Source organism: Capra hircus (genome assembly GCF_001704415.2).
Source record: "Capra hircus breed San Clemente chromosome X unlocalized genomic scaffold, ASM170441v1, whole genome shotgun sequence".
NCBI classification, from domain to species: Eukaryota; Metazoa; Chordata; class Mammalia; order Artiodactyla; family Bovidae; genus Capra; species Capra hircus.
Window position 1 is genome coordinate 55,379,418 of NW_017189516.1, and position 12,919 is coordinate 55,392,336.

The 12,919-nt window shown below is 37.5% G+C and overlaps 1 protein-coding gene across 2 annotated transcripts in view; it reads right to left on the reverse strand.

Moving 5' to 3' along the window:
• Positions 1-12,919, reverse strand: part of MOSPD2 (motile sperm domain containing 2) — an 89,534-nt gene that overhangs the window by 47,199 nt on the left and 29,416 nt on the right. For both annotated transcript variants that reach the window (XM_005701087.3, XM_005701086.3), the window contains exon 8: positions 2,736-2,860. In XM_005701087.3, the coding sequence (XP_005701144.2) occupies positions 2,736-2,860 (125 nt within the window). The remainder of the gene's footprint in view (positions 1-2,735; positions 2,861-12,919) is intronic.

Below are 12,919 nucleotides of genomic sequence, written 5' to 3' on the forward strand. Positions count from 1 at the left end.
TTCATCGCAGCACTGTTTATAATAGCCAGGACATGGAAGCAACCTAGATGTCCATCAGCAGATGAATGGATAAGAAAGCTGTGGTACATATACACAATGGAGTATTACTCAGCCATTAAAAAGAATACATTTGAATCAGTTCTAATGAGGTGGATGAATCTGGAGCCTATTATACAGAGTGGAGTAAGCCAGAAAGAAAAACACCAACACAGTATACTAACTCATATATATGGAATTTAGAAAGATGGCAATGATAACCCTGTATGCAAGACAGCAAAAGAGACACAGATGTATAGAACAGTCTTCTGGACTCTGTGGGAGAGGGCAAGGGTGAGATGATTTGGGAGAATGGCATTGAAACATGTATATTATCATATATGAAACGAATCGCCAGTCCAGGTTCGATGCATGATACAGGTTCCTTGGGGCTGGCGCACTGGGATGACCCAGAGAGATGGGATGGGGAGGGAGGTGGGAGGGGGGTTCAGGAGGGGGAGCTCATGTACACCTGTGGCGGATTAATGTCAATGTATGGCAAAACCAATACAATATTGTAAAGTAATTAGCCTCCAATTAAAATAAATAAATTTATATGAAAAATTATGACATTTTGATTCTTCCTGTTTGACTTAGTATGACTAGAATACTAGATTTCTAATTAAAAAATAAATATGCAATAAGTGACAAAGTTTTACTGTGTAGCATATGGAACTATAGTCAATATCTTGTAATAACCTATGATGCAAAATAATTTCAAAATAATATATGTGTATTTGTATAACTGAATCACCTTGCTGTGCACCTGAAACACTGTAAGTCAACTATACTTCAATAAAATATATATATTAAAAATATGGCAAAGTTCAACAATGCAAAACTGCAATTACTTTTGCACCAACCTAATAAAAACAACCTACTATATAGAACAGGGAACTCAATACTCTGCAATAGCCGATATGGGAAAACAATCTGAAACAGGATGGATATATGTACAACTGATTCATTCATTTTGATGAACACCTGAAACTGACAACAAATGTTAAAAAAAATACAGAAATAATTCAATATTTAGGGGAAGAAAAAGAAACATCTTTGAAATCATCTTTAATGACCATTGTTCAGTAATAAGACACTTTTCATTTGGTTTTTCAGATGTCTAGGAATCAAGATACTCATAACCAGTTTAAGGTTCAGTTTGGCTGAAGAAATAGTTGAGCATGTCTCTATATGAAAAAATTTCTATTTTTGTTACCCTCATCCCACCCAATTTCCTTTGCAGTGAGTTGAAGTGTTGTGGAGTTCTCTGTAGGACTATGTCCAGTTATGATAGTCTGGAAACAGTCTCAGACATAAGGATATATACATTTTATATCTTTTAAAATAAATTTGAGTCTCAGTTCATAAGTATTAATGGCAACCCACTCCCGTATTCTTGCCTGGAGAATCCCAGGGACAGAAGAGCCTAGTGGGCTGCCGTCTATGGGGTTGCAGAGAGTCGGACACGACTGAAGCAACTTAGAAACAGCAGCAGCAGGGACCTCATACTATTCTTCCTTTCTTTTCTTAGAATCATCCTTAGCTGGTTGCCAAAAGCTGCTGAGAACTTTCTGTATAATATACCACTCTCGTGGAGAGTCAATTTTGGTTCAGATATTTTATCCAGTCTTTCATAGGTTCCAAATGTACTGTACAAACAAAAGGTTGATAACTTCCCCCCGAAATTACCAATTCAAGGTTTTTTTCCAATGAAAGAAAACACAGAAAAGGATATACAAAAACTTTTCATTTTGCTACTCCTTTGATTCTAGTTGAACGTAATTTTGCCAGTACAAAGTAGATTGCCAAAGTCAAATAACTGAAGTATTACCAATCAAATTTACCTAAAGCATACAAAATCCATAGGTTTCAGTTTATTTTTTTTTAAAGTCATTATCCAATTATGTTTCATTGCTATGGAGTACTAAAAATTTAACACATTTCTACTTACTTCTGGTCTCTTATTTGTAAGTAGTAAGATCATTTCCAAAAAATATTATAGTATATATTAACTTTTAAATTAAAAACTGTTCAACAGTAAATAACTGAAATCAAACTAAAGAGACATCAAAAGGCAATTAAGTGATTTATAGTCATTCATTAAACAATTTATGGGTTATCTCTAGACAGTGTAATGCAGCCACTATGCAGCCACAAACAAGAACAAGACAGCTTATCACATGATGATTTTGAATGATTTCTAAGAGATTTTGTGAAGCAAAAAGCAGCACACACAATAGTGTATAAATACACTACTTGGTTAAAACCATGATGGGAGGGAAAAAGAATTTTATATATATATATATATATGAATACTATAGTTGTTTATATATTACATATTTAGTATAGTTTTTTATATAGGTAACACAGATCCCTGGGGAAAAAAAAAAAGAATTAAACTAGAGAGAACAGGATGGTAGCCACAGCAGTACAAAGACTTTTTACTGAATACTTGTTTCTGAATACTTTTACTGAGTATCTTTCAGTTTAAAATCATATAAAAACTTGACCTATTCAAAAATAACAACTCAAGATGTTTAATAAAAAATGTCTATAACTCTGGTTTCTATTTTAGAGTATCTATAATTTTTCTTAGGCTATTTAGATATTGCTTTTCTGTTTCTGTTGAGGAAAGAATACAGCCTCATGTGTCATGTCCCAGTCTTATTTTAAAAACAGGTTTTAGGTACTGTACTTACAGTTCCACCCATGTGAGGAGGCAGGTATTCTACACTGACATAGTCTTGGATGTCATTTTTACTCGTAAACTTCAACAAACTCACTGCTTCTGGACCAAGCCAGGTTTTCACAATTTTGAAAGCAGCTGAAGAAAAAGACAATCACTGTATTAAATTCCTTTCATTCTCTTTCTCGATTTACTTACCGTATGTGCTAATGTAGGTCCTCTGAGATTAGTTTGGGCTAAAATCTGTTAATATGTATTTTTCCATGGCATGATAATTATATTCACATTCTCTAACCCCTTATGGCAGAAAGTGAAGAAGAACTAAAGTTTCACTTTCCTGATGAAAGTGAAAGAGGAGTGAAAAAGTTGGCTTAAAATTCAACATTCAGAAAACTAAGATCATGACATCTGTTCCCATCACTTCATGGCAGATGGATGGGGAAACAATGGAAACAATGAGAGACTATTTTTTTGAGGTTTAAAATCACTGCAGATGGTGATGGCAGTCATGAAATTAAAAGATGCTTGCTCCTTGGAAGAAAAACGATGACCAACTTAGACAGCATATTAAAAAGCAGAGACATTACTTGCTGACAAAGGTCTCTAGTCAAAGCTCTGGTTTTTCCAGCGGCCATGTATGGATCTGAGAGTTGGACTATAAATAAAGCTGAATGCCAAAGAATTGATGCTTTTGAACTATGGTGTTGGAGAAGGCTCTTGACAGTCCCTTGGACTGCAAGGAGATCCAACCAGTCCATCGTAAAGGAAATCAGTCCTGAATATTCTTTGGAAGGACTGATGCCGAAGCTGAAACCCCAATACTTTGGCCATTCCAATACTTTTGCGAAGAACTGACTCATTGGAAAAGACCCTGATGCTGGAAAAGATTGAAGGTGGGAGGAGAAGGGGACGACAGAGGATGAGATGGTCGGATGGAATCACTTACTCGATGGACATGAATTTGAGCAAGCTCCAGGAGTTGGTGATGGACAGGCAAGCCTGGTGTGCTGCAGTCCATGGGGCCACAAAGTCGGACACAACTGAGCAACTGAACTGAATTGAATCCCTGTAGGCATTTATACTTTAACTGTGCCTTATGGGTTTCAAATGTTCCAGGAAGATTCTGGAGAATTAAATTACTTTGATGTTCATTAACAAACTTATGGTTTTGGCCTCTGAACAAATCCATCAATGATCCCGACTTCTAAGATTTCCAGACAATGAATCAAAATGCATTGTGATTCACTACCTGTACAACAGTACGGGAAGAGTCATTTGCCTTATGCTTCTCTGATAAATCCCCAATCTGAAAAATCTTCTAAAATGGGAAGTCAGGAAGAGAAAGAAAAATCCCTTCTCTTATGTGTGTGAGCCAGACTCAGACTTTTCCACCCTAACCTTAAACTTCTGTGCCTTTCTCCTAAGCCCTGCAGCTTAAGAGTTACGATATTATAGAATCTTCAAGAATAAAATTATCAAATACAGCTATTTTGTAACTACAATTTTGTTCTATCATGCGATTTTGATAAACTTTTTAACCTTCTTTCCATCATGAGTTCCTAAGCACATTTTAATGGAATTAAAAGAGAAATCCTGAATTAAATTTGCAAAAGCATCAATGAAAAAGTCAGGAAATAAAACAGCATGATAATGAACATTAAACAGTAGTTCAGAAAACTGCATTTTTATTTTGGCTAATTATGTTTAAAAATTTCTACATAACATTTACATTTTCATTAATTTCAATTCAAAAAATCTGAGTTGGCATGTCTGAAGCTATGGTACTTGAAAGTAACTGAAGTGCTATAAAGCTGACTTTTCATAACAGCTTTTATTGAAATAAAACTTACATACCATAAAATTCACTAACATATACTCATCAATGATTTTTCTTTAGTATATTCAGAGTTGTGGAACTCATCACCACTATCTAATTTTGGAACATTTTCATCACCCAAAAAGAAATCTCCACCCATGGGCAATCTCTCATCTTCCTTTCTCCCTGACAACCATTAATCTAGCTTCTGTCTTTATGGATTTGCCTGTTTTTGTAACTATGTTTTTATAAATATGAGTTTTTATTTCCTACTAGCTTTGTTCACTCAGCATGTTTTTAAGGATCATCTGTAATGGAGCATGTATCATATTTAATTCCATTTTATGGCTGAATAATTTTTCATTTTATGGTTATATAACATCTGTTTATTTACTGTTTATTAGCATTTGTTATTATCAATAACCTCAGATACACAGATGATACCACCCTTATGGCAGAAAGTGAAGAGGAACTAAAGAGCCTCTTGATGAAAGTGAAAGAGGAGAGTGAAAAAGTTGGCTTAAAACTCAATATTAAAAAAATGTAGATCATGGCATCTGGTCCTATCACTCCATGGCAAATAGCTGGGAAAACAATGGAAACAGTGACAGACTTTATTTTCTTGGGCTCCAAAATCACTGCAGATGGTGACTGCAGCCATGAAAGTAAAAGCTGCTTGGTCCTTGGAAGAAAAGGTGTAACCAACCTAGACAGCATATTAAAAAGCAGAGACATTACTTGCTGACAAAGGTTTCTAGTCAAAGCTGTGGTTTTTCCAGTAGTCAAGTATGGATGTGAAAATTGGACTATAAAGCAAGCTGAATGCTGAAGAATTGATACTTTTGAACTGTGGTGTTGGAGAAGACTTTTGAGAGTCCCTTGGACTGCAAGGAGATCCAACCAGTCCATCCTGAAGGAAATCAGTCCTGAATATTCATTGGAAGGACTGATGCTGAACCTGAAATTCAAATACTTTGGCCACCTGATGCAAAGAACAGACTCATTGGAAAAGACCCTGATGCTTGGAAAAGACTGAAGGTGGGAGGAGAAGGGGATGATAGAGGATGAGACAGTTGGATGGCATCACTGACTTGATGGACATGAGTTTGAGCAAGCTCCAGGAGCTGGTGATGGACAGGGAAGCCTGGTGTGCTGCAGTCCATGGGGTTGCAAAGAGTCAGATATGACTGAGCCACTGAACTGAACATTTGTTTATCCATTCATCAACTGATGAACTTTGGATTATTTCCACTTTTCACTATTATGAATAATGCTACTATGAACCTTTGTGTAGAACTCCTTGTGTAGACACACATTTTCAGTTCTCTGGGGCATACACCTAGGAGTGAAATTGCTAGGTCACATGATAACTCTGTATTTAATTTTTTGAGGAATGGCAACTGTTAAATGGCTGTGCTATTTAACATTCTCACCCACAGTGTATGAGGGTTCAAAATTCTCCACATCATTATGGACACTTGTTACTTTATTCTGTCTTTTTGATTACAGCCATCCTAGTAGGTGTGAAGTAGTATCTCATTTGGTCTTAATTTGCATTTCTCTAATGATGTTGAGCAGCTTTTATGGGTTTATCACCCATTTACATATTTTCTTTGGCAAAATAATCTATTAAAATCTTTTGTCCTTTTCACCTGGGCCACTTGTCATTTTATTGTTGCATTATAAAAGTTATTTATATATTCTACTCACAAGTCCCTTTTCTGATGTCTGATTTGTAAATATTTTCTTCCATTCTGAGAATTGTCTTTTTACCTTCTTGATGGTGTCCTTTAAGGTACAAAAGTTTTCAATATTAATGAAGTACAATATATCTATTCCTTTGTTGCTTGTGCTTTTTGGGGGTCATACCTAAGAAACCACCGTCTACTCCAAGGTCACACTGATTTACCCCTATGGTTTTTCTAACAAGTTTATAGTTTCAACTCTGATCCATTTAGAGTTCATTTTGTTAGATGATGGAAGGTAGAGGTCCAACTTCATTCTTTTGAATGCTGATATTAGTTGTCCCAGTATCATTTGTTTAGAAGGCTAATCTTTCTCCACTTAACTGTCTTGGCACTATGGTCAAGAAATCAATCATAAATGTGAGGATTTATTTCTGGACTCTCAATTCTATTTTACTGGTCTTTATTTCTATTATCATATTCACACCACAATGTCTTAATGCTTTTATAGTGAATTTTAAAATCAAGAGATGGACTTTCCCGGTGGTGCAGTGGATAAGAATCCACCAATGAAGGGGACACAGGTTCGATTTCTAGCCTGGGAGGATTCCATATGCCACGGAGCAACTGGGCCTATGTACCACAGCTAATGAGCCAGTGCTCTAAAATTTAAAAGCTGAAACTACTAAGCCTGTGTGCCATGATTACTAAAGGTGGCTTATCTAGAGCCAGTGTTCCACAACAAGAGGGGTCACCACAATCAGAGGCTCACGCACTGCAACTGAAGGGTATCCCGCATTCTCTGCAACTAGAGAAAAGCCCAGATAGCAGAAGACCCAGCACAGCCAAAAATTTAAAAAATAAAAATTAAAAAAAATCATCTAAACATAGTTAAAAATAGTTTAACTATTTTAAAAATAGTTTAAAATTGTTTAAAAATTAATAAAATCAAGAGGTGTGAGTTCCTCAATTTCACTGTTCTTCAGTTCAGTTCAGTCGCTCAGTTGTGTCCGACTCTTTGCGACCCCATGAATCGCAGCACGCCAGGCCTCCCTGTCCATCACCAACTCCTGGAGTTCACTCAGACTCACGTCCATCGAGTCAGTGATGCCATCCAGCCATCTCATCCTCTGTCGTCCCCTTCTTCTCCTGCCCCCAATCCCTCCCAGCATCAGAGTCTTTTCCAATGAGTCAACTCTTCGCATGAGGTGGCCAAAGTATTGGAGTTTCAGCTTTAGCATCATTCCTTCCAAAGAAATCCCAGGGCTGATCTTCAGAATGGACTGGCTGGATCTCCTTGCAGTCCAAGGGACTCTCAGGAGTCTTCTCCAACACCACAGTTCAAAAGCATCAATTCTTCGGCACTCAGCTTTCTCCACAGTCCAACTCTCACATCCATACATAACCACTGGAAAAACCATAGCCTTGACTAGACGGACCTTTGTTGGCAAAGTAATGTCTCTGCTTTTCAACATGCTATCTAGGTTGGTCATAACTTTTCTTCCAAGGAGTAAGCGTCTTTTAATTTCATGGCTGCAGTCACCATCTGCAGTCATTTTGGAGCCCCCCAAAATTAAGTGTGACACTGTTCCCACTGTTTCCCCATCTATTTGCCATGAAGTGATGGGACCAGATGCCATGATCTTCATTTTCTGAATGTTGAGCTTTACGCCAACTTTGAATGGCAAACCACTTCAGTATTCTTGCCTTGAGAACAGTAAATCACTGTTCTTACTCAAGACTATTTTTATTACTCTGGGTCTCTTGCATCTCCATATGAATTTAAGGACAAACTTGTCCGAATCTGTTTAAGAAAAAAAAAATGGGGGCAGCAGTTGGGATTTTGACAGAAACTGCACTGAATCTGTAAATCAACTTTGAAGCACTGCCATCTTAGTAATCAATAGGTCTTCTAATCCATGAATAAGACATGAATATTTACCTAGATCTTGAATTCCTTTCAGTGGTGTTTTACAGTTTTCAGTGTATGAGTTTTCAACTTTTTGTTATTTTTATTTCTAAGTATTTTATTCTTTGTGATGCTATTACAACTGGAATGATTATATAATATCATTTTGGGTTATTCATTGCTAACGCATAGAAACACAATTGGTTTCATGTATTGACTTTGCATCAGGTCACCTTGCTGAACCTGTTTACTGGTTCTAACAGGCTTCTGTGTATGTATGGTTTGTATTTCTTAAAATTTTCCATATAGATATCAGCTGCAAATATGAATAGTATGACTTCTTTTCCAATCTGGATGGTTTTTCTTTTTCTTGCCTAAGTGCCCTGAAAATCTAAGTGGTAAGAGCTGACAACTTTATCTGGCTCCTGATCTAAGGGGGAAAGTATTGATTCTTTCACTAAGCATGATGCTAACTGGGGGGTTTCAAAGATGAAGTTTTGCACAGATGTCCTTTATCAGGGTGAGGAAATTCTCTTCTGTGAAGAATTAACTTTACCCAAAGAAAGGTCTGGCCTTTATCCTCAGCTTTCAGAAGTAATCTTCATGTCTGTTGGAGTGTGTTTGTTTGCCTATATGCCTTGAGTCACAGTGGAACAACATGAATTAGTTTGGGGGCTTTGGGTCACACAGTATCTGTAGACCTCTGGAGAGACTGGAGAGTGAGATGAACCATGTGATAAACTGGTCAGGCCTAAGTAATGGAGCTCCAATAAAAACTTTGAACGTCAGTGTTTGGGTGAGCTTTCCTGGTTGGCAACACTCTACGAGCATTGTCATGTACTGATGGTGGGAAAGTAATGCACTTCACATTTGGTACTTTCCTGGATTCTGCCATATGTTTTTCTTCCTTGGCTGATTTTAATCTGAATCCTTTCTTAGTAATAAATTATAGCTGAGTATAACACCTTTCAGTGAGTTCTGTGAGTGACCAGAGTAAACCTAAGGGTGGTTTTGGAAACCCCTTTACATTACAGTTGGTATCAGAAGTAGGAGTAGTCTTGTGTCAACTACTGTGATCCCCACTAACTTTTCAGACATTCCAACTCTTTCTGCCTTCTATTCCTAGTTTCTTGGGTACTATGATCAGGAGAGTGTAGTGAATTTTCTCAAGTGTTTCTTGTGTCTATTAAAATTATCATGTGTTTTTTTTCCCTTTATTAATATGTTGAATACCTGGTTTATTTTCATATGTTGAACCAACTTTGCATTCCTGAAACAAATCCCACTTGATCATAGCATACAATACCATTCACATGCTCGCTAGATTCAGTTTGTTAATACTTTCTTGAGGGTTGGCTCATTTATATTCATTAGGAATATTAGACTCTAGTTTTCTTTTCCTGTGATGTGTGAAATTAGGGATATACTTGCCTCATAAAATGAGTTGGGACATGTTTTATATTTTCTGGAAGAATTTCAGAAGAGTTGGTATTGATTCTTCTATACAGGTCTAGTAGAATTTACTAGTGAAGCAAATACCTTGTTCTAACAACCTAAGAGACAACTCTACACAAGGACATCACCGAATGGTCAATACTGAAATCAGACTGATTTATATTCTTTGCAGCCAAAGAGAAGAAGCTCTATATAGTCAACAGAAACAAGACCTGGAACTGCCTGTGGCTCAGATTATGAGCTCCTTATTGCAAATTTCAGAATTAAATTTGAGGAAAGTTGGAGAAGGCGATGGCACCCCACTCCAGTACTCTTGCCTGGAAAATCCCATGGACGGAGGAGCCTGGTAGGCTGCAGTCCATGGGGTAGTGAAGAGTCGGACACAACTGAGCGACTTCACTTTCACTTTTCACTTTCATGCATTGGAGAAGGAAATGGCAACCCACTCCAGTGTTCTTGCCTGGAGAATCCCAGGGATGGGGGAGCCTGGTGGGCTGCCGTTTACGGGGTTGCACAGAGTTGGACATGACTGAAGTGACTTAGCAGCAGCAGCAGCACAGAAAATCAGTAGGCCATTCAGGTATGACCTAAGTCAAATTCCTTATGATTATATACAGTGGAGGTGATGAACAGATTTAAGGGATTGGATCTGGTAGCGAGTGCCTGAAGAACTATGGATGGAGGTTCATAACACTGTACAGAAGACAGTGACCAAAACCATCCCAAAGAAAAAGAAATGCAAGAAGGCCAAGTGATCATATGAGGAGGCTTTACAAATAGCTGAGGAGAATAAAAACAAAGCTGATAAAAAAAATATTTAAAAAAAAAAGAGATGAGGAAGGCAAGGGAGAAAGGGAAAGATATACCCAACTGAATGCAGAATTCCAGAGAATAGCAAGGAGATAAGAGGGCCTTCTAAAATAGACAGTGCAAAGAAACAGAAGAAAACAATTAACTGGGAAAGACTAGAGATTTCTTCAAGAAAACTGGGGATATTAAGGGAACATTTCATGCAAGGATGGACATGATAAAAGACAAAAACAGTAAGGACCTGACAGAAGCAGAAGAGATTAAGAAGATGCGGCAAGAATACACAGATGAAGTGTACAAAAAAGGTGTTAAAGACCAAGATAACCATGATGGTGTGGTCATTCACCTAGACTCAGACATTTCCACAGTGTGAAGTCAAGTAGGTCTCAGGAAGCACTACTAAGAATAAAGCTGTGGCCACAGGACTGGAAAAGGTCAGTTTTCATTCCAATCCTAAAGAAAGGCAATACCAAAGAATGTTCAAACTACCATACAACTGTGCTCATTTCATATGCTAGTAAGGTTATGCTCAAAACCCTTCCAGCTAGGATTCAGCAGTACGTAAACCTAGAACTTCCAGATGCACAAGCTGGGTTTACAAATGGCAAGGGAACCAGAGATCAAATTGCCAACATCCACTGATCACAGAAAAAGCAAGAGAATCCCAGGAAAACATCTACTTCTGCTTCACTGACTATGCTAAAGCCTTTGTGTGGATCAAATCAAATTGTGGTAAATTCTTAAAGAGATGAGAATACCAGATCACGTCACCTCCCTCCTGAGAAACCTGTAAGTGGGTTAAGAAGTGGTAGTTAGAACCAGACATGAAAACAACAGACTGCTTCAAATTGGGAAAGGAGTATAACAAGAATGTATATTGTCACCCTACTTATTTAATTTATATGCAGAGTGCATCATGCGAAATGCTGGGCTGGATGAATCACAAGTTGGAATCAAGATTACTGGGAGAAACAGCAACAACCTCAGATATACAGATGATACCACCCTTATGGCAGAAAGCAAAGAGGAACTAAAAAGCCTCTTGATGAGGGTGAAAGAACAAAGTGAAAAAGCTGGCTTAAAACTCAACATCCAAATGGTTATATTTGACTAATTCAAAATTATATACTCTGCCAAATAAAAGACTTGTTTTCTAAGTACACAAACAAAAACTCAATATTTAAAAAGCTAAGACCATAGAATCTGTCCCATCACTTCATGGCAAACAGAAAGAGATAAAGTGGAAGCAGCGACAGATTTTATTTTCTTGGGCTCCAAAATCACTGTGGATGGTGACTGCAGCCATGAAATTAAGACACTGCTCCTTGGAAAGAAAGCTATAACAAACCTATTCAGCATATTGAAAAGGAGAGACATTACTTTGCCAACACAGGTCCGTCTAGTCAAGGCTATGGTTTTTCTAGTAGTCATGTATGGATGTGAATGCTGGACTATAAAGAAGGCTGAGCGCTGAAGAATTGATGCTTTTGAATTGTGACACAGGAGAAGACTCCTGAGAGTCCCTTGGACTGCAAGGAGATCCAACCAGTCCATTCTGAAGGAAATCAACCCTGAATATTCACTGGAAGGACTGATGCTGAAAGTGAAGCTCCAATGTTTTGGCCATCTGATGGGAAAAGTCAACTCACTGGAAAAGGCCTTGATGGTGGGAAAGATTGAGGGCAGGAGAAAGGGGTGACAGAGGATGAGATGGTTGGATGGCATCATCAACTCAATGGACTTGAGTTTGAGCAAACTCTGGGAGATAGTCAAAGGACAGGGAAGGCTGGCATGCTGCAGTCTATGGGGTCACAAAGAGTTGGACACGACTTAGTGGCTGAAGAACAACAACTAGGGAAGCCATTTTGGGTCTCGGCTATTTTTTATGATCTTTTAAATTAATAATTCAAGTTCTTTTGTTATACTTATTCAGAATCTTGAATCCATTTTCATAGTTTGTGTCTTTCTAGGAATTTGTCCATTTCATCAAGGTTACCTAATTTCTTGGTATGCAATTATTCACAATATTCCCTTACAAGCCTTTAAGTTTCTCTAAGGTCTACAGTGATGTCTCTTCTTTTATTCCTGACTTTAATAATTTGAGTGGTTTTTTTTTTTTCATTCATCAGTTTAACTAAAGTTTTGTTAATTTTGTTGAACTTTTCAAAGAACCACGTTTTTATTTCATTGCTTTTCTGTACTGCTTTCTATGTAACAACTGACTTTGGCAAACACAGATGAAAATGCACATTCTAAAAATAACATTAAATTTACAACCACACTGAAGCTGGTAAAGAATGTTTTTCAATGGTTTAAACTTTGTTTTGTCAAAGAACATATCATGACTGTCAGAAGGATCACGTGACAATAGAGATTTGGGTAAGTATTAGATTCATCCCATTTTCTTGCTCAACTTTTGAAGCCCAGGAGAAAACCTAGCCAAGGCCTGCATTCTGTGATATATCTCATCTAAAGGTGACAAACTGAGGCTTCTGGCTAGTTTTACCTGAATGGTTCAATAT